This window comes from Manis pentadactyla, chromosome 1 (genome assembly GCF_030020395.1).
Source record: "Manis pentadactyla isolate mManPen7 chromosome 1, mManPen7.hap1, whole genome shotgun sequence".
NCBI classification, from domain to species: Eukaryota; Metazoa; Chordata; class Mammalia; order Pholidota; family Manidae; genus Manis; species Manis pentadactyla.
The window spans coordinates 75,055,940-75,076,423 of record NC_080019.1 but is presented as its reverse complement, the minus strand read 5'-3'; the positions used below and the strand labels follow the sequence as shown (position 1 = coordinate 75,076,423).

The 20,484-nt window shown below is 50.2% G+C and overlaps 2 protein-coding genes across 21 annotated transcripts in view; one reads left to right on the top strand and one right to left on the bottom strand.

The window, feature by feature from the left end:
- The window catches only part of ESYT3 (extended synaptotagmin 3), a 58,049-nt gene that overhangs the window by 26,819 nt on the left and 10,746 nt on the right, over nucleotides 1-20,484 (top strand). For 3 of the 16 annotated variants that reach the window (XM_036904259.2, XM_036904256.2, XM_036904265.2), the window contains 17 exons: nucleotides 940-1,016; nucleotides 2,388-2,454; nucleotides 3,077-3,166; nucleotides 3,641-3,696; nucleotides 5,115-5,235; nucleotides 6,801-6,971; nucleotides 7,646-7,728; nucleotides 9,326-9,374; nucleotides 9,606-9,695; nucleotides 10,141-10,203; nucleotides 10,303-10,365; nucleotides 10,984-11,052; nucleotides 11,607-11,693; nucleotides 12,446-12,595; nucleotides 14,221-14,717; nucleotides 15,383-15,481; nucleotides 15,979-16,110. In XM_036904259.2, the coding sequence (XP_036760154.2) occupies nucleotides 940-1,016; nucleotides 2,388-2,454; nucleotides 3,077-3,166; nucleotides 3,641-3,696; nucleotides 5,115-5,235; nucleotides 6,801-6,971; nucleotides 7,646-7,728; nucleotides 9,326-9,374; nucleotides 9,606-9,695; nucleotides 10,141-10,203; nucleotides 10,303-10,365; nucleotides 10,984-11,052; nucleotides 11,607-11,693; nucleotides 12,446-12,595; nucleotides 14,221-14,717; nucleotides 15,383-15,481; nucleotides 15,979-16,110 (1,964 nt within the window). Of the gene's footprint in view, nucleotides 1-939; nucleotides 1,017-2,387; nucleotides 2,455-3,076; nucleotides 3,208-3,640; nucleotides 3,697-5,114; nucleotides 5,236-6,800; nucleotides 6,972-7,645; nucleotides 7,729-9,325; nucleotides 9,375-9,605; nucleotides 9,696-10,140; nucleotides 10,204-10,302; nucleotides 10,366-10,983; nucleotides 11,053-11,606; nucleotides 11,694-12,445; nucleotides 12,596-14,220; nucleotides 14,718-15,382; nucleotides 15,482-15,978; nucleotides 16,111-20,484 lie in introns of all 16 variants that reach the window. The other 13 variants (XR_005028593.2, XR_008996548.1, XM_036904258.2 and 10 more) reach the window with 12 other exon arrangements.
- Nucleotides 16,117-20,484, bottom strand: part of CEP70 (centrosomal protein 70) — a 159,856-nt gene continuing 155,488 nt past the window's right edge. For 2 of the 5 annotated variants that reach the window (XM_057498768.1, XM_057498779.1), the window contains one exon: nucleotides 16,117-16,752. In XM_057498768.1, the coding sequence (XP_057354751.1) occupies nucleotides 16,679-16,752 (74 nt within the window). In that variant the 3' untranslated portion in view covers nucleotides 16,117-16,678. Of the gene's footprint in view, nucleotides 16,753-17,910; nucleotides 18,781-20,484 lie in introns of those variants that run through there. The other 3 variants (XM_036904270.2, XM_036904272.2, XM_057498775.1) reach the window with 2 other exon arrangements.

The window sequence follows — 20,484 nt, the reverse complement described above, 5'->3', positions numbered from 1 at the left end:
ACTCCCCACTCTTCGATAACATTTTCATGTGACAAGGCATTTGTAAGTATCACTTTCTGTGGAGAGAGTAGAAAGATAATAGGATCTGTCTTCTAGTATGGTTGATTGAATTACTTTCTCTAACATTTTATTAGGAAAAATTTTGCACACACACAAAAATTGAGAGAATTATGCAGTGAACCATCTGGAATGCACCATTGTTAACCTTTTGCTGTATTTGCTTTTGTACATATCCATGCATCTAGCCTTTTTGGCATCTTTTTTTAAATGCATATCACCCTTAACCACTTGAGCATGCATATCACTAACGCAAACTCAATTGAAGTTTATATTTTTATTCTGGATAAATAATAACCAGATCCCACTTCAGTGCCATCCGACACAAGGAGAAGAGTCTGGGCAGAGGGGGGGAAGAAAAAGTACCTCAGAGCTCAGCCCTCAGGCCCACAAGCTGGGGACAAGGGTCAGATCCAATCGGCCAGGGACCCTGCCCTCTCCCCTGCTGTTAGGGAGCCAACTCCCCATCTACCAGAACCCTTTAAATGCCTTCTCCTCCAGGAAGCCTTCATTAACACCCACCGACCCCGCACTGGATTGGGAAGTGTTCCTTATGTCCCCATAGGTTGCACTCATGCCCCCTCCATTGTCCCCTCTGCCGAGCTATGAGCCCGAGGGCAGGCCCACCCATCTTGCCTGGCACAGAGTAGGTATTCAGTAAATATCTGTGGTAGGAGAGAGAACGAAGGGTGCACATTCCTGGAAGGGAAGTGTCAGGGTGCCCAGGACAGATGGGCTGCGTAGTGGAGTTCGGTGCTTGTGTCTCAGCCCGGGAGTGTAGGGGTCAGGTCATTGAGGACAAAGCCCAGTGCTGGGTGGGGGGCTGGTAGTTGTGCCCCACTGCAAGACCCCTGCTGACCAGCCCTCTGGCATCTCTTGCAGTGCCCCAGGGTCAACGGTGTCAAGGCACACACTGACAAGCACAACCGGAGACGGGTGGTGCTGGACCTGCAGATATGGTGAGTCCTCCCGCCTGGGGGCCAGGCGCAGTGTGCAGGGGAACACTGTGGGAGCAGCCAGTGTGAAGGGGGGTAGCACATACACTCACAGCACACAAACCCCCTGCCCCTGTGGGGCGGAGAGGAGTGTCAGGAGAATGGATGTCACTCTCTGACCCCTCAGCCTGGACCTGGCTTCTCCCATCACACCAGCAGCCAGCATGCTCGGCACCAAGGCCCAGGCAGCAGAGCTTTCTTGGAGGCCAGGGCCAGGTCACCTGGAGGGCCAGATCAGCTGCTCCTGGGAGGAGGGAGCAAGAGGGAGCCCAGGGAGCTCCAAGCACAAGCTAGGAGAGGCTGGCAGGAGAGCTGGCTCTGTGGCTGCTCAGGACCTAGAGGATGCAAAGACACAGGAATACTAGTTCAGTGGGTTGGGCATGGACATCCCTTTGGAGTGAGGTTCATAATAGGCTAGAGTAGGAGAGAAGGGAGATTGAATCCAGGAAGTCTTCCTGGAGGTGGTGAGATTTGAATTGTACTTTAAGGGACCAAGGTTCAACTCCCAGGTTCCAGAATGCTGCCATTCCTTTCCAGTGCCTCATATTTCCTGCCTTTGGTCTAGAGGCTGGCACTGAGAGCACCCTGAGAAAACGAGTCAGCTCGGGAACACCCATCCTCCTTTGGGGGCTGGTCTCAGGTGTGATGGATACTGGGCACTCCTTGCCCCAAGGCTCTGCCACAAGATCATATGAATAGTTGGGGCACATCAAGGTCAGCTGACCCAGTTTCCTAGTCGGCTCAGGCAGGCCCTGGAGGGCCCAGGTCACCCTTCCCGCCTTTCCAGGGTTGCTGTGATATCAGGCTCCTCTGCCTGTGCCCCACCCTCCCCCTCCCCTTAGTCTTCCCCTTCAGGCCTTCAGCAGGGTCTCCTGATCTTTGCCCTCAAGGATACCCATTGTGGGCTCCCTGTGCCCACCACTTGGCAAGAGCCTCCAGCTGGACTCAGTCTCCTGAGACGTCATTACCTGTGCCCACCTCCACTGCCCCAGCAACCACCTGGGTGCAGGGCTAGATGTCCCCAGGGAAGAGACCCAGGCAGAGACAGGGCAGGGGCCCAGCGGTGGCAGAGGGGTGAGCAGTGTTCACCAAGAGCCCTTCACATCTGGGGGTATCATGGGGCACGGTGGTGCCCAGTCACTGCCGTCGTGGGCAGAGTGGGGGGGATGGGACATCGGGTGCAGGGGGTCGGGGTCAGTGTGTGCACAGAGTGGAGAAAGGCTGAGGGTTGTAGGAAGGTCGTATCAGGGTCAGGCAGCTCCGGGTGGGTTTCTGACCTCCCTGTGTGGCTGACCTGCCCCTCCTCCCCACCTTCTCTCCCCCTGCCCACTTCAGCTACATCGGGGACTGTGAGATCAGCGTGGAGCTGCAGAAGGTGCAGGCTGGTGTGAACGGGATCCAGGTGGGTGGGGCCAGTGGTTCTGCCCTTGCTTCCTGCCCCTGGGGTCAGGGACAGGGCAGGAGGGAGCAGGCTTATGCAGAAGCAGGTTGCCAAAAGGGGTAATGATGCCGCACACAGTGGGGCTCCAGGCCCAAGGTCACAAAGCCAGAATGTGGGGGCTGGGCTTCACCAACCCACTGCTCTGCCTGAGAGACTTGGGCTGCCCGGGGAAGGGCGTGGTTCTGTTTACAGACTGATGTGGTGCCAGTGCTTGGGAACCGAGTGGATTGAGGAGGTGGAAATATCTTGTGGCAGGAGGAGAGGCGCTGAGTTAGAACCAGAAAGTGCTCCTGGGTCCCTGCAGGCTGAGCCAGTCTGAAATGTGAGCCTGGCTGTGTGCACCCTCTGGCCAGCTCACCAGCAGAGGGCAATAGGAACAGCTCACGGCCTCTGGGTAGCCAGCAAAAGGGTGGCGGTGTGTGCAGGTTTCTGCACCCCAAGTGTGGACCCTGCTGTGACAGCAGGTTGCTCTTACATTTGGGAGAGGCATGGGCCCTAATGAGACAGCAGTGGCTCAGCTGAACCCAGCAGGGGCGAGAAGGGAGGCTGAGGTCCCTCACAGGGACCCTCTGTGCCATTCCAGCTACAGGGCACACTTCGGATCATCCTGGAGCCCCTCCTGGTGGACAAGCCCTTCGTGGGAGCCGTGACCATGTTCTTCCTTCAAAAGCCGGTGAGTCCCAGGGGCAAGAGGCAGGCCGGCCACTCCCTGTGGTAAGCACTCATCTCCCGGGCCCCAGGCACTGGGCTCGACCCAAGAACAGACACTGCCTAAGCCACCTGGACCTGGCCACTGCACACCCCTTGTCTCACAGAATCGAAGGCAGCCTGAGGAGCTCGACGCTGCTCTCCCCGAGAGCAGGGAACAGCTCGGAAGTGGCTCACAGGCCACACCGGTGGTCTGAGTGCGGAGGGGTCTGTACCTCAGATGCTCTGAAGTGAGGTCAGCCTGTGGCCGTGTGTGGTGGCTTATTCCTGTGGCCCCCCGGCAGGGAAGCCGCAGGCCTGGGAGGGGCCCTCACTGCCTGACACCCCTGCAGAGGACTCCCCCAGCAGGCTGGGTTCTCCATGCATGTGCCTGGCAGCGGGTTCTCAGCCCTGCGCTTCTGGCTCCTTGCAGCCTAACAGCCTCCCTCTGCCCCTGCAGCACCTGCAGATCAACTGGACAGGCCTGACCAACCTGCTGGACGCACCAGGCATCAGGTAGGTGCTCAGGAGTGGCGGATGGTAAGCAAGGGGCCCGCAGGGCTGTGCAGTCAGTGACCGGAGCTGCCCAGAGGCTTGCCCTCCCTCCCGGCTCTCTGCGAGAGGACTGGGGTAGGCACCAAGCCCTGCCCCCTGCAGAGGTAGTGTTGGTGTGTTTGGAGAGGGAGTGAAAAGCTAACAGTGCTGGCTGGCCTCTGTGAGCAGGCACTGCGCCCGGCACACTTGTGTACACGCACGTGGTGTGTGAGCAGGGGCAGGGTGCTCTTGTAGGATGATATGTCCCATTGGAGGCCATGAGGGCTACTGGGACAGCACAGGCTCGGGAGCCAGACCCAGCCAGACCAGGCTCCTGACTCTTGTCACTTAGCACCTGTGTGACTGTGGAGAAGTTATTTCACCTCTCTTGGCTCTTCCTCAGTAACAGGGGAGCCTGGTTCCTCGATGACAGGTCCCTGGGAGAACACGTGTGTGCGCAGGGCCCAGAGGGTGTGGGCACCTGAGTGTCTTCCTTTCATCTGCATGCCACCCCCTCCTGACCCAGGTGTGGGGTGAGAAGCCCACATGGCCTTCCCCGACCTCTGTCACACACAGGCATGGGAGAGGGCGGCCGTCACAGCAGAGGCCGCTGAGGAGGAGCTGGCCTGGGAAATCCCACCTTCCTGGGGCCGGGGAGGGGACTGTGCTCAGAGGCCGGAGGGAGGGACAGCTGGTGCAGCCAGGACAAGCCCTGGCTGGCTTCCCAGGCTTGGGCAGCCACACCTGCCCGCAGGGAGAACCACTCGCTCACGTACTGAGGACATTCCCGCTGATCTTGGTCCCCCGGATGCAGAGAATCCAGTCATGCATTTTTTTCATTCAAAAAGTACTCAGCACCTGCTGTGTGGCAGTTGTCCTAGGCTATGTTCCTGTCCCTCTCTCGGGAGATGGAGTCGGGCAGTAAACAGAGAATTTTGATGGGACAGATATCAGGGAGTGGAAGGACTACAAGGGAAAACCCTTGCCCAGTATTTACTGTGCCCTAGGCTCTGTTTGCAGCACTTTACACATACGGGCTCATCTTCATAATAGCCCTAGGAGGTAGGTAGGCATCATTATCCTTATTTTAGAGATGAGGAAACTGAGGTCCAGAGAGGATGGCAGCTTACCCAAGGTCACACAGCCCATGGGTGGAGGAGCCAAGATTCTAACACAAGCTCCAGGCTATCACTCTTAGCTACCAGGCTGCGGTGCCTCAGAGAAGAGCAAAGCAGGACCTGGTCAGTGGCTGTCAGAATATATGCCCCCAGCCAGGCAGGCCAGGGTCAGGGCTGTGCTCTCCTGGGCAAGGCCCAGCCCACCAAACTCTGCTCCAGGGGCATGCAGCCTGGGGGAGGTAGGGCCACCCCTCCACAGCCGGTCATGCCCGCTGTCCCCAGCAATGCATCAGACAGCCTGCTTGAGGACCTCATCGCCACCTACCTGGTGCTGCCCAACCGTGTGACTGTGCCGGTGAAGAAGGGGCTGGACGTGACCAGCCTGCGCTTCCCTCTGCCCTGTGTGAGTACCACAGTGACCACAGAGGCTGGGCCTGGTGTTGGGGGACAGGCAGGCTAGAGAACAGGACGCATTCTCAGATGGCAACCCTTATTTCCTCCCTGGGAGGGCCTGGTGCCCCCATTTTATAGGGCAAAGACTGAGTCTTGGGAAGGCTGAATGACTGCCCCAAAGTCACCCACCTGGGGAGGGGCAAGGCCCAGATGGCATTCCTTGCCGGATCCTGGTCCCACTGTGCAGGCTGGGTTGGGGATTGTTGGCAGCCACCGCCACCCCCAGAAGGTCTAGGAGCCTCCCATCCTCCCTTCAGGGACATGAGGCCCCCCTGACCCCATCACTCAGTGGGAAGAACCCTCGCAGTCTGCTGGAAGGAGAATGCTCCCAGATGTGGGCTCTCCCGGGGGCTCAGCTCCGCTGCATGCTCCATCCTGGGTGCAGCTCAGGAGGCCCCCGAGCACAGCTACGTGGCCTCCCCACAGAAGGTGGCCTGGCTGTGGCCCAGAGGCCTTCAGGGCTGGAAGTCAGGGCCTCAGCACAGGGGAAAATGCCCATTTCCCCATCAGCGCCCGTGAGGCATCGGCCTACTCAGGCTATGAAGGGTGTGGCCTGGGCCAGCCGGGGAGGTAGAACCTATGTCATCTCAGCCTTCCCATGTCATACCACTACATGACTGGCAGCCTTAGAATAAAGATACAACACTGTTACTTACATCATAACCACTGAAAACACTCTGTCCTTAGGATAAATGCCACTCAAGATGTTCTGTCTAGTTGTGACCATTTAAACTCATTTGGAATAGTTCTTCTTTGTGTGTTTGTGAGAACTGGCCATGGATATTTGCATTGATTCCATTCCATTTAATATTTTTAGGATTTAATTTTTACCTTCTTTTTACAATCACATAAAATATTTGCATACTTCCAAAGTCCAGTGTTAAAAAACAAATTTTATTTTAAGGAGTCTGGCATAATCTCCACCTTCCCCCTACAAATAGTGGTTTATCCTTCCACTGTTTTCCATTATTTGTCTTCTAATATGAGCAGGTGCATACATGTGGTTGTGTGTACAGCTCTGATTATAGTCAGAGTCCCCCTTTCTTTGAGGGATGGCAGGACGCCACAGTTTTCCCCACCTAGCCTGTCTGACTTCATATGGTATGAGGAATACTTTATATTTTTGCCAATATGCCTTTAGGGCTAGAAGTGGGATTGCTGGGTCAGAAAGTAAATGCAGGGTACAGAGAAGGGGAATGTAGGAGGAGAGCACCTCAGGTGGCCTGGTTGCTGGCACAGCAGGAACTGACTGCCCTTGAGAGGCAGGGAAGGTCTGGAAGGCCAGGAATGTGGGTGGGCGCCACACTGCCACAGATGGAGCCCCGGGCCCTGCCGTCACGTGCTGTGTGGTCTCGGCCAGGAGCCTGCCGACTCTGGTTTGTCTCCCTGTCCAGACTATGAGAGGGTGAGATCGGGCTGGGGCACGTTTGATGGTTTCAGCTCTGATGCTGTGGGACTTGCGGGCTGGCACAGCTCAGGAAGCAGCTGTGAGCACTGGGCTGGGGCGTTTTCCAGGGAGTCATCAGAGTCCACTTGCTGGAGGCGGAGAAGTTGGCCCAGAAGGACAGCTTTCTGGGGATCCAGGGCAAGTCAGACCCCTATGCCAAGGTGAGCATTGGCCTGCAGAATTTCCGGAGCAGGACCATCTCCAAGAACCTGAACCCCACCTGGAATGAGGTGTTTGAGGTGAGGGTCTCCTGGGCCACTCTTGGCTGCTCTTGATGCCCTCCAGGGTCCATTCTGGGTTGTGCTGGGCCCCGAGAAGGAAAGGCCTTGCCCTTGTGGGTCTCACATACCATACCCGTGGGCCACAGGAGTGGACCTGGAGGACAGGCATGCTGCTCTGAGTAATCCCTACTTCCCTTACCCACAAGGTTTCTAGAGGTGGGCTGCGGTGGCCCTGTAGCAGGACAGCTTCTCCCCAAATTCTTACCTCCCTGACCCAGCAGAGTCAGCTCTGTCAGAGTCTCAAATCAGAGTAGAAAAGAGAACCTCAGAGGAAGTTCTGCCCCAGTCCTCTTGGTGTCTCCTGCCAGAGCTGGGCACCAGGAGCCTGACATTCTTTAAGTTCAGCCACAATCTTCATGTGAAATGCCCTGGAAGCTGCCAGCCCCAGGCAGAACACACAGCAACCACTGCCCCTGAGCCCCACCTGCCATGGGCTTGCCCTGTCCTCCCCACCCTGCTGGGGAGGGCGTCACTCCCTTCCAGCTGGAGTTCTCCAAGCACTGAGGCCAGAACCTGCCCAGGCCTCCAAGCTGGCAGGTGGCAAGGCTGGAATCTGGGCCCCGCTTGGGTCATGCCTGAGGTCTGCTTCGTTGGCTGTTGTGGCCTGCAGGCTGTCACTTCTTTCCTTCCAGTTCATAGTGTATGAAGTACCTGGGCAGGACCTGGAGGTGGACCTGTATGACGAGGACCCTGACAAGGACGACTTCCTGGGCAGGTGAGGGGAGGGCCCAGCTGGGGCTGAGGCCCTTGCTTCCATCACTCAGTGACCTCACAGGTCACTCTGACATGGTGACTGTGTCAGGCATCGTTCCACATTCTCACCACTAAATGTCTCCTGAGTGCCCAGCCCTGAGCCGAGCCCTGGGGTACAGGGAGGATCCCAAGGTTTGTCCCATGGGCTCTGCTTTCTGCACTCCTGATAATGTACCCAGAGTTCCCATTTGGAGCAGGGGGCATGGGTGGCCAGGTTCCCAGTGCCAAGGAGCCCTGGCCACTCGCTTTGGGGCAGAACACAGAAACTCAGGGCTGTGGGAGGACTGAAATGGCTGGGCTGGGCTGGCTATCAAACCTTCAAACTTGCCCATCTTTTGGCCCAGCACTCCCTCTTCCAGGTGTAAAATAAAAGCATTACTCCTGAAATATTTATTGCACAACCATCTGTGGTGGCAAAACGAAAAAGCTGAAAATAACATGAATATCCAGCCTCAGAGGACACTGAATGTTTGAATATATTTGCCGTTGCCAAACTACAGAATATCCTACAGCTTCTACAAACTAGTGGATCTGTGTGTAGGACCTGGAGGGTGTCCATTACGTATTTGTAAGTGGGGGGAAGCAGTTCGGAGTGACCTGTGCAGTTTGATTCATCTTTCCAGGGAGGACTCTTGCTACGTATGTTTGTATGACTGCAGAGAAAAGCCTGGAGGCAGAATATTCACACTGCTCATCTCAGAGGCTGGGGTTAGGAAGTGGAAAAGAGTTTTACCAAAATCTTTATATTCCTATATTGTTTAGCTTGTTTTCATGAACATGTAATTTTACAAAGCAGAAACAAAACGAAGTGGGAGGGGTATAATCTGATGGCCTAAGAAACAGCTCACTACCAGATGTTGCTTATCATTTTTATTTTTCATCTGAATGACAAAAGTTGCAAGTTTTGTAAAATTGCAGTTCAGAAGTGTTTGTGATTCGTGTTTTATGTAACTGATTTCAAGCCTATTTAGAGCTCAGGCACATTTCTAACAGTTACACAGAATTAATGTTCCCCTGGCTGTCAGGATCTTCCATTTGGGATGGGGTCAGGGTAGGTGGGAGGCACACTGAATGTGGGTGTTACCTCCTCTCACACACATGCCAATCATACTTGGAGAGCACCTGGGGCAGTTTTGGAAATGGGGGGGCATTCAGGGTTGTCACAATGGCTGTGGGCGGTGGTATCACTGGCCTTTAGAGAGCACAGGACAGGGAAGCTCAGTTCCTGCAGTGCCTGGGCAGCTTTGTACAGTGAGGAAGCACCCCACTCCAGATGCCAACAGCACATCACTGCAGAGTCCAGAGCCACGGCCCAGCCCACCTTGCCACCTGTTCCCCTCGGGGATCTCCTGCCGCACACGGCAGCATGCCCACGGCCCTGATGGGTAGACAGCCCTTCCTTTGCTTGAGCTCAGAGTGGTCTCCCACTAGTTCCTTGGGGTGAATAAGATCCTCTGCCTTGAGGGCCCCACTCAAATAACTGAAAGTAGATTCCAGGGTGGGCCTCTGCCTCCCACCTCCTCGTTGCAGAGCTGATCCCCACTCCCTGTGCATTCCAGCCTGCAGATCTGCCTCGGGGATGTCATGACGAACAGAGCAGTGGATGAGGTAGAGTGGGTGCCTGCAACCCCCTCCCGGTGGACATCACTGTTTCCATCCCAAAGTGTAGCACTTCTGTCGTATAACCACCTCTGCCTGTCCCTCAAGCCCAGGGCCCACTGCCTAGGCTGGTTCACCTTTTCCCTGAAGCCCCTATTAGGGCCCCACCAGGTCCCAGAACTGAGCGGCCTGAAGGGGTCACTGGCCCTGCCCTCTCCCTGAGCCTTTCTCCCCCTGCAGTGGTTTGTCCTGAATGACACAACCAGTGGGCGGCTGCACCTGCGCCTGGAGTGGCTTTCACTAATCACTGACCCGGACGCTCTGGCCGAGGTGAGGGGGGCTGTCCGGGCCTCCCAGCAGAAAGCAGGGGAGAACTTGTGGCAGGCCTGGCCCATGGGCAGGCTGTGCATGTGGGGGGAGGGAGGGGGAACTTGCAGTCCTCCCGGAGAACATGCCCCTCAGCCCTCATCTCCTCCCGAGGCAGCTCCTGATTTGTCTCAGCAGACAGCCTTTGAGCATCTCCGCCGTCTTCAGGGATGACGGGACCCTTGCAAGCCTTGTCAGCCTAGCTCATGGGGGCAGTCCACCTGTGTCTGACTTGAATCAGATATTCTGCAGTTTATCCTCAGCCTCCGAATGCTAGGTTGTAAGGGATCTTATGTCTAGTCTGGAGTTCAGGGGCTGGCTGGCTTCCTCCTGCCATGAGGAGGCGTCTCCAAAACCTGTCTGTCTCCTGCTGCTGGGACCCCTAGTGAGAGACTATGTCTGCTTGTAGGACCAGAGCGGCTCTTCCACTGCCATCCTTGTGGTCTTCTTAGAGAGTGCCTGCAACCTGCCGGTGAGTGGGGGCATGGCCAGAGGGTCACACGCACCCTGCCTTTTGCTAGCTCTCTCACATGGCCACCTGTTGCTCACTCACCTTATTCTTGTGCTGCAGAGAAACGCTTTTGACTACCTGAATGGCGAATATCGAGCCAAAAAGCTCTCCAGATTTACCAAGGTGTGTGTGTGTGTGTGTGTGTGTGTGTGTGTGTGTGTGTGTGAAAACTCGAGTGAAAGCAAGTCACAGCTCCTTTTCCCCAGAGTAAGCACAGCCTCCTGCCTTCTGGGAAGCCGTCAGTGTGCACACAGCCTGGGGATGGCAAGGGTTGCCTTTCTTCAAGACCACTATGTTCTGGGCACTGGGCTTGGTAACTCATCGCCCCTCCCCCACATATTCAGTATACCCGAGTCCCATGATGACTGGGTGTCCATTTTCACTGCCATTTTACAAAAGAGGACCCAGAAGGTTGAGTGCCTGGGTCACACAGCTACGGGAGGGGCGAGAACTTGACTCCACCCTGTCTGTCCCCACCGCTCCAAGGGACAAGAGCTTGTGCCCAGCCAGGCCCAGCTCTGGCCTCCTGTGTTAACGTGGGAGCTCCTCCTGGGCTCAGCCCCGTCCTGGGGCTTGCACAGTGATGGCAGCCAGGGCCCCTGGGACCACCAGGGTAGCCTCTCTCAGAGGGAACTGACTGGCTGGCTCCTGGTCCCATATGCTCCTGGGGCCTGGGGCTGGTCTCTCAAGCTGACACTGATGCTACCACCTTCATTGTGGTGGATTTTTGCCCCCTCACAGAATAAAGTCAGCAGAGATCCTTCTTCCTATGTCAAGGTGTCCGTAGGCAAGAAGACACACATGAGCAAGGTGAGCTTGGTGTGTAGCTATGGGACAAAGAAATGGGGGCCCCAGTCCTTCTCAAGGAGAGAAGCAAAAGAAAATTAGAGAACTGAAAAAGAGAACCGAATGCCTCGTAGGTGCCAGGACACAGTCCAGGCATTTTATATTAGTGTTCAGAACAACCTCACAGAATAGTTTAACAGCTCAAGAATCTGAGGGTCAGAGGTCAGAGACTTGCCCAAGGGCACATGCTGGATAGAAAGCAGACCTAGGGCTAAGTGTGGGCGTGGCTCCAGGCCTGTGTCCTCCGGCCCTTCCAGCAGCAGCAACCCTGCGCCCCCTCCCTCCTGGAAGAGAGCTTGGAGACTAGCATGACCTCCAGCCCCTGTGGGACTTCCTGGCAAAGCTCTCCTTGCCCTTGAGTCTGGATGCCCGCCCTGGGGCCCCCATAAGCTATAGTGTGTGTGCGCGTCTGACACCTGGGCAGACAGAGGAGGCTCCCTGTGCTACTGGGTGGCTGGAGTGAGACCAGAGGGTGCTGGTAGCCTCTCTGCACAACCTGACCCTTCTTCTGCCCTCAGACCTGTCCCCACAGCAAGGACCCCGTGTGGAGCCAGGTGTTCTCCTTCTTTGTGCAGGATGTGGCGGCTGAACAGCTACATCTGGAGGTTTGCTGGCAATCGTGCCCTGAGAACAGAGATGGGAGGCATCTGAGCCGGGAGGGGTGGGGCTTGGCCGGGCACCTTGAGCAGGTTCTCCTGGCAGGGAGGTCAGCCCCATGTCCCAGAGGGTACTGGCACCCCACATCTTCTTGAGGCCATCACCTATGGTCACTGGGTGAGAGGTTGTGGAAGGCCAAACCTTCAAGTCCCTCGGCTCTCCTGAAAAAGAGCCTTTCTGGCTGTTAGACAGCACTCAGAAGTGACCGGTGTTAGAATCTACCCAGGACATTAGGGTGATGTACTTCTTTAAAAAAAAAATTTAATCTTCACAAAATTAAAATCTGTGGGGGAGAGATCTTGTCTTTATTTTATACATGAGCAAACAAAGGTTCTAACAATGACTTGTCCAAGATCTCATGACCAATGAAGTGGTAGAACTGGGACCTTTGGGAGCCTCAGCTCTGGCTGGATGTGCTGTCTGGATGAGTGGCACAGCTCACCAGCCCCCAAGGCCCTCGGTATTTGGGGGACTTGACTCATATGGATCATAATTGCCTCTACCCTGAGGCACTCTTTTCCCCTGAAGATAGGAAGCAGGCCTGGTCCCATTACCAAGCTTTCAGAAAAGGACCAGAGGCCAATAGAAGCACAGTGTACACCTGCTGAACTGAACTCAGACTCGGCTGGGGCCCAGAGAGCGGTGGTGCTGCGTGTGGGGCTTAGTTAGCCTCTTGTTTTACGACTGGTCTTGTGCCCAGGTGCTGGATGATGACCAGGAGTGTGCACTGGGAGTCCTGGAGTTGCCCCTGTGCCAGATGCTCCGCTGCACAGACCTCACCCTGGAGCAGCGCTTTCGGCTGGACCACTCAGGCCTGGACAGCCTCATCTCCATGAGGCTGGTGCTCCGGGTAACTTCCCCTTTGCCCCAGGGTAGCGGGTACAGCTCTGGCTGTGGAGCAAGATGGACTGCCCCAACACGGACCGCCTGCTGTGTGCTGGGAAGAAACTGGGAGATGGATTCATATTTTTCATCAATTTTGGAGTACTGTCAGCCATTCTCTCTTCAAATATTGCCTCTCTGGTTCTTTATTCCCTCCTCCTAGAACTCCCTCTCTGCTGGACCTCATTATCCCCTCCATGTCTTGACCTGACCTCACCTTCGTATTTTTTGCCTATTTGTACTGCATGTTAATTTTCACAGACCTGTCTTCCAGACTACGAATTATTTCTTAGGCTGTGCCTAATCTGCTGTTTTACCTATTCCCAAATTTTTATTTCAGGAGCTATTTTTCATTTCTAATTTTGTCTTTTCCAAATTTACCTTGTCTTTTTTCACTTTTTTATTATCATGTTTCTATTCCATCTTTAATCATTTGAAAACACTCATATTGTGTGTCTGTTAATTCTATTATCTAAAGATCTTGGGAGTTAACTTTGATTTTGTTGTGTCTTCTGATGCTTCTTCATGGCGACTCATTTCTGCATCTGGTGACCTGGGTTTGCAAACATACACTCAGTGTTCCTTTGTGACCTGGATCACGGTTATTCACTTCCAACAAGGTTCTGCTTTTGCTACAACCAGGCCCTTCAGAGGCATTACAAACCTGGGTCCATTTTTATGCTAATTTTTTAATTTGGGGTTTCAAGAGCACAGAGGAAGTATAAATACTAACTCAAAATTCATAAGGTACCATGTTCTCAGGAAACACAAGTTCTCCCCAGCCAGAGTACAGGCTGAGGCAGACACATTCCTTGTCACCTTTCTTGGCTGGTGGGTGAAATGTTTATCCCAGAACTACTTGTTCACCAAAGAGATCCCACCTTCATGGGTCTCACTTCAACTCCCAGCCTCACACTGACCCAAGGCTGATAAATGACCCTAAAAAACCTTAACCTTTATTTTTCAGTTTTCTCTTTTTTAACCCTAGGGTTTTTCTTACTTTCTTGTGGAGTTGGTTATGCATTTAAAAGACTTTCATTTTATTGGGCATTCCTAATGAGGCTTTTCAGAATATTTTGGCTACCATATTGCTAGAAATGGAAGTCCTTAGGAAGAGTCTTGCTAATTAATGACTGAGGGGAAAGGGGCAGGAGAAACACAGTGGCTGAGGTTTGAAACTTTGGTGCTAGGAGCATAGGGGTGTGTGTGGCTAGGAAACATATTTCAGGGAAGGCAGTGGTGCATAAGGTGACGTTAGGACTGGAGGCATAGACCTGAGAGTCCTCGGCACTAAGAGTGCATCCTGTGAGGGGGCCGGGTCTCCAACCGCCACTGCGAGTATAGGGAGAGAAGAGGGACAGGACTGAGTCTTCATGAAGACCCACTATTTGGGCAGGAGTAAGGGAAAAGACGAAGAAGCATTGGTCAGAGGGGTCTGGGGCAGAGAGTGGTTAAGGAAGATAGGGTCTGGAAGGAAAAAAAGTCATTGGTTTCAGCAGTCAGGAAGGAGCCATTTCTCAAAAGCTGAGTGCAGAGGAGGAGAAAGAGAAGTGGTAGGCCCAGCCCACAAACAACCCTGTCATTTGCTTGCAGTTCCTGCGTGTAGAAGAACGAGAGATGGGGAGCCCATACACAGGATCTGAAGCCCTAAAGAAAGGTCCTTTGTTCATTAAGAAGGTGGACATCAACCAGGGCTCCAAGGCCCCACACCAGGGAGAGGGCCCTGCTGATTTGCCAGGCCCTCTACCCCCTGCTTCTGATACCAAGGACGCCTCCAGGAGTGCCACGACAGCCACCAATGCCACCACTGTTGCCACTAAACCAATACCCCAGGAGGCAGGCCCAGAGCCCAAAGGCAAGGACAGTGCCAAAGGGTTCTGTGAGCCTGTGGTGGAGAAGAGGAGTTCATCCACCGTCTTCCTGACTGTCCCAGGCCTTCACTCTCCAGGGCCCATCAAGTCACCCAGACCTGTGAAATGCCCTGCGTCCCCATTCGCATGGCCACCCAAGAGGCTGGCTCCCAGCATGTCCTCACTCAACTCTCTGGCCTCCTCCTGCTTTGACCTGACAGATACCAGCCTCAACAATGAGTATGCACCTCTCTGTTTAATCTTTTCTAAAATCACCTGCATGAAAAATACCTTCCTGGATGGAAAAGTAGATGTGAGCTTACTTTTCTGTGCATGGTCTGGCTCTCACGTAATGGCTTCATGAGAGGCAGCACTGCATGGCAGGAAGAGCAGGCACACACCACACAGGTGGTGTGGCTTTAACTACATGCCAACCGTAAAACAGAGGCTATATTCTGGTTGGTATGTTCATTACAGCAGAAGTGTTTCCTGAGTTCTAAAGGATACTGGGATGGATGGAAAGCTCAGAATGTGGAAGTCTGTGATCCACGGCTGCCATTTATTAAGTGGTCACTGTGGGCTTTGGATGTTGTTTCAATTTGATCTTCATGATAACCCTACAAGGCAGAATTCACTATCATAAAGGTCGAAAACTCACCCAAGGTCCCACAGGAAATCATGGAATAAAGGCAGACCCACTCCAGGGTTCAAGTCTTCCTTCCATGAGGTAGGATAATTATACATACATGCTGGATGGAACTGACTTCTGACTGAAAGGAACCTTACTGAGAATTATTAACGCACATGGCTCTAGGTTCCTAAAGCAGGGCATGCTTCTGGCTTGGGCATGTGGGGTGAGGCCAACACTTAGCACGTAAGAGAAGTGACAGGCCCTTTCTTTACAGAGGCGGGGAGCTCAGGCAGCAGGGGCTGGGCGAGATTCAGCTCACTGTGCGCTATGTGTGTCTGCGGCGCTGCCTCAGTGTGCTCATCAACGGCTGCAGGTAAAGGGAAGCTGGGGCCAGGACAGGTCCTTGGGGAGCCTCAGGTGGACAGAAATCAGAGTGGGGGCACTTGGAACAACGGCAGAGGTGGGCAACCCTAAGGTAGATAAGTCACACATAGGGAAGGAGGGAGGTTGGAAGGCCTGCACGCTGTGAGCACCAAGGTTCTCAGTGGTGCTGACAGGCTTCAAAGCCAAGGACTGCTTAGACAACCTCTGCAGAACTGGACTGGCTGAGAGCCAGTGCACTTTCTCAAGTGGGAAGCTCCAACTCCCTTTGCATATATGCTCTGCTCCAGACTTTGAAAAACCCATTCTTAAAACCATGCATCTGATGTTTTGTCCTCCAAATTCTGGAGACTTTTGCTTTTTTAGTTACCAGACTACAGGGCATTTTATCCTCAAGGCCATCTATAACTGAATGGCTAGTACAGTTTTCTCTGAATGAGTTTTAAAACGAGGGGCCTTTTTTCTTTAATATTTTTTAAACCAAATCAGAAACCTGATGCCCTGTACCAGCAGTGGAGCTGATCCCTATGTCCGTGTCTACCTGCTGCCAGACAGGAAGTGGGCATGTCGTAAGAAGACCTCAGTGAAACGGAAGACCCTGGAGCCCCTATTTGATGAGACGTAAGTGGGCCCGTTGGCCTGCCTAGAGTGCCTCATGCATTTGAGTATTTGCTGAGTACCTGTTGTGTGCCTGGTAGCCTGCTAGATGCTGGGAAGGGCTAGAGTTGAACAGGACAATGTGGTCTTTGCCTTCATGAAGCTTCTATACCTTAGTAAGAGAAAAGGACTGCCAGAGCAGTTTAGCTAAAGAGCTACCCACGTTTCTTTCCCCTGGGGGTGGCTAAAGTGTTCCTGCTTATGAAATGTCCTATACTCTTTCTCTTTAAATGTAACCTCTGGCAATAAAAGGATTTGGATCTGGTCAAACATGTATTCTTTGAATCTGCTTTAAAAGCAACAATTAAAAATAAACATATGTTGAATCTAAGGATCTAAAATTTCCTCCAAAGCTCCAGTCTTTCCTTATGCAACAAAGCATAGGGGGCAGATAATATGTTTACTATATATTTACTTTTATCAGTGAGATTAATACTCCCATGTGTGTTTTTCTTGCTCATTAGTGCCCCTTTTAAGGCCAGTTTAGTGATGATGAACTCCTTTGGCTTGCCTGGAAAATTTTCTCTCTTCCTCAGTACTGAGTGAGAACTTTACCAGGTAGAGTATTCTTGGTTGGAAGTCGTCTTCTTTCAGCACCTTGCAGTCCTAAGGGAGTGGCAATGTATATTCAAAGTTTCTGCTCATAGTCCTAAAGGGGTTCCTTATACATAACAAGCTCTTTTTGTTGTTGATTTTAAGATTCTCTTATCTTTAACTTTTGATATTTTAATTATAATGTGTCTTGATGTGGGTTATACATTCACAGGAGGCCTCTGAGTTTGCCAAGTTTGCCCTTCAGATAATCCAGGCATATCTTTCTGTTATAATTTTGAGAGAAAGAATTACTAACAGATTAGGTTTGTCATAAAAGTCAAACATCTCCTTCCTGTGTCCCCATATAATATTTTTGGCATCCTTTAATAACTGTGCCAGAGCTCTTTTTGAGGGCAAAACCTCTTACTTGTGTGGCTCTAGAATATAGGAGGTACCTGGCAAAGTGTTCAATAAATACTGAGGGAACAAATTCTCTCTCCTCCACACCCTTTCTTAATATTGATGACCCCCAAGTGGAGATCTTGAAGGAACATATTAGTTCTTAGACATAGCTAAAGATGACTCAGTATACCTCTTTTAAAATAAGTAGTTACTGACCAAGATAAGAGGAAATCAAAATTATTAGGTATCGTATCTTCCTAGGCTAGTTAGAGATGTCTTTTCTTAGGATCCTGAAGCAGAAGGAAGCAGTGATGAGATTCTGACTTCAGTACCTTGAGGTCAAATCAAAACCAAGAGTATTTGTGATAACACTTGCTACCAAAGACCCATTAAAAACAAGAAATGTGATTAGAGTGTCTATCAGTCATACCCCAAGGACATGAGTAGACAAGCCAATGTAAGCTATCTGTTTCATCTGCCACCTATGCTTTGTTGCAGAAGGGAAGACAGGCGTAAAAATTTGGAGCTTTGAAAGAAATTTTAGGCCTATAGGTTCAAGGTATGTTTATACTGTTGCTCTTAAACCAGATTCAGAGAAAACATATTTGACCAGTTTCAAATCCTTTTACTGCTAGAGAGGCTTCACTTAGAGAGAAAGAATACAGGACAATTTCTAAGTAGTTATGCTGTTTAATCATTTATAAATATACTGGTTAATCACTTATAAAGCTAGTATGGAAGTTAAAAGACAAAAGAAATAAAAATAATAACTACAGTAATTAGTTACGGGATACACCAGATGAAAAGATATAAAAGTGAAATTAAAAAAGAAAACTTGAGTTGGGGAATAAAAATGTGGAACTTCGGAATGTGTTAAAACTTAAATTCTCAACTTAAGCTTACATATAACAACTTTTAAGCCTACCTTAATGGTAACCACAAAGCAAAAACCCATAGCGGGTACGCAAAAGATAAAGAAATCTAAGCATACTACACAAAAGAAGAAAGAACAGAGAGGAACTACAAAGTAGCTAGAAAACGATTAACTAAATGGCAATAAGAACATACCTATCAATAATGACTTTAAATGTAAATAGACTAGAATTTCCAATCAAAAGGCATAGAGTGGCTGCATGAAAAGAAAAAAAAAGACGCATTCATCTATATAAGAGACTTCATACAGATTGAAAGTGAAGGGATGGAAAAAGATAGTCCCTGCAAATAGAAACCAAAAGAAAGCTGGGATAGCTTTAGACAAAATGGACTTTAAAACAAATAAGAAACAAGGACATTACATAATGATAAAGGAATCAATCCAACAAGAGTATATAACATTTATAAATACTTATGCACCCAACATAGGAGTAGCTAAATATATAAAGTAAATATTAACAGACTTAAAGGAAGAAATAATAGAAAATAATACCATAACTGTAGGGGACTTTAATACCCTACTTACATCAATGGATAGATCATACATAAAATCAATCAGGAAACAGTGGCTTTGAATGACACATTAGAGCAAGGGACTTATTCTATACAGAACATCCCAATAAAAAGCAAAAGGATATACATTCTTCACAAGTGCACATGAAACATTCTCCAGGGTAAATTACATGTAGGCCACAGAACAAGTCAAAATAAATTTAAGAAGATTGAAATCCTATCAAGCATCTTCTCCAACCATAGGATATAAGCCTAGGAAATCAAGAAGAAAAACAGAAAATTTATAAAGTTTACCAAAAGTTTGGGATGCAGCAAAAACAGTTCTAAGCAGAAAGTGCATAGTTATGGATTCCTATATCAATGAACAAGAAATATCAAATAAACAACCCAACTTTACACCTCAAGGAATTAAAGAACAAAGAAAGCCAAAGTACTAGAAGGAATAACAAAATCAGAGCAGAAATAAATGAAGTAGACAAAACAGGAAAGATCAATAAAGGTACAAGCTGATTCTTTGGAAAGATAAAATTGACAAGCCTTTAGCTAGATAAAAAGAGGACACAAAATCAGAAATGAAATAACAGCTATTACCATTGGTACCACAGAAATACAAAGGATTTGAGAGACTGCTATGAAAACTTAAATTCTAACAAATTGGGTAACATAGAAGAAATGGATAAATTTCTAGGAACATATAATCTTTCAAGGCTGAATCCGGAAAAAACAGAAAATCTGAATAGAGCAGTTACTTGTAACAAAATTAAATCAGGAATCAAAAAACTCCCAACAAACAAAATCCAGGACCAGATGGCTTCATAGGTAAATTCTACCAAACATTTAAATGTGTTTGTTAATACCTATCCTTTTCAAACTCTTCCAAAAAATAGAAAAGGAGGGAACACTTCCAAACACATTTAATGAGGCCAGTTTTACCCTGATACCAAGAAAAGGACACAACAACAACAACAAAATCACAGGCCAATATCCCTGATGAACATACAAGCAAAACTCCTAAACAAAATATTAGCAAACCAAATTCAGTAACATTAAAAGGATCATATGCCAAAATCAAGTGGGATTTACTCCAGGGATGCACAGATGGTTCAACATCTGAAAGCCCATTAGTGTGAAACACACACCATGTTAACAAAACAAAGGATAAAAATCATGATCATCTCACTAAATATAGAAAAAGCATTTGACAAAATTCAACATTCATTTATGATAGAAACTATCAATTAAGTGGGTATGAGGAAACATACCTCAACATAATAAAAGCCACATATGATAAACCCACACCTAACATACTGAACAGTGAAAAGCTGAAATCTTTTCCTCTAAGGCCAGAAACATGACAAGGATGCCCACTTTCTCACTTTTTATCCCAACACTGTACTGGAAGTCCTTGCCAAACCAATTAGGCAAGAAAAAGAAAAGTCATTCAGTTAAAAAAGGAAGTATAACTATCAGTATTTGAAGATAACATGGTATTATATACAGAAAACCCTAAAGATGCCATCAAAAAACTGTCAGAACTAATCAGCAAATTCAGTAAAGTTGCAAGATACAAAATCAATATGCAAAAATCTGTGTTTATATACACTAAAAATGACCTAACAGAAATGGAAAGAACAAAATGGGGAGGAAAAATGGTAGAGCAGGAAGGCAAGGTGGAAACCTCCTCCCACACACAAACCAAGGAAGCAACTACAACAAATACAACTAACCCTGAAAACAACCTGAAGACTGCAGAACAGACGACCTACACCTGGTGAGAAAAGACGACACACAGAAAACTGGAAAGTGGCAGAGTGATGACTGAGCAGGACGGAAACTCTTCCCATGTCCCCCATCCCAGCCCACAGGTGAGAGGAAGAGGAGTAGAGTAGGGAGGGGACAAAGGGGATTGGCACTCAGGAACTCCACACACCCGGCCCTGGAGATCTGCCCAGGGAA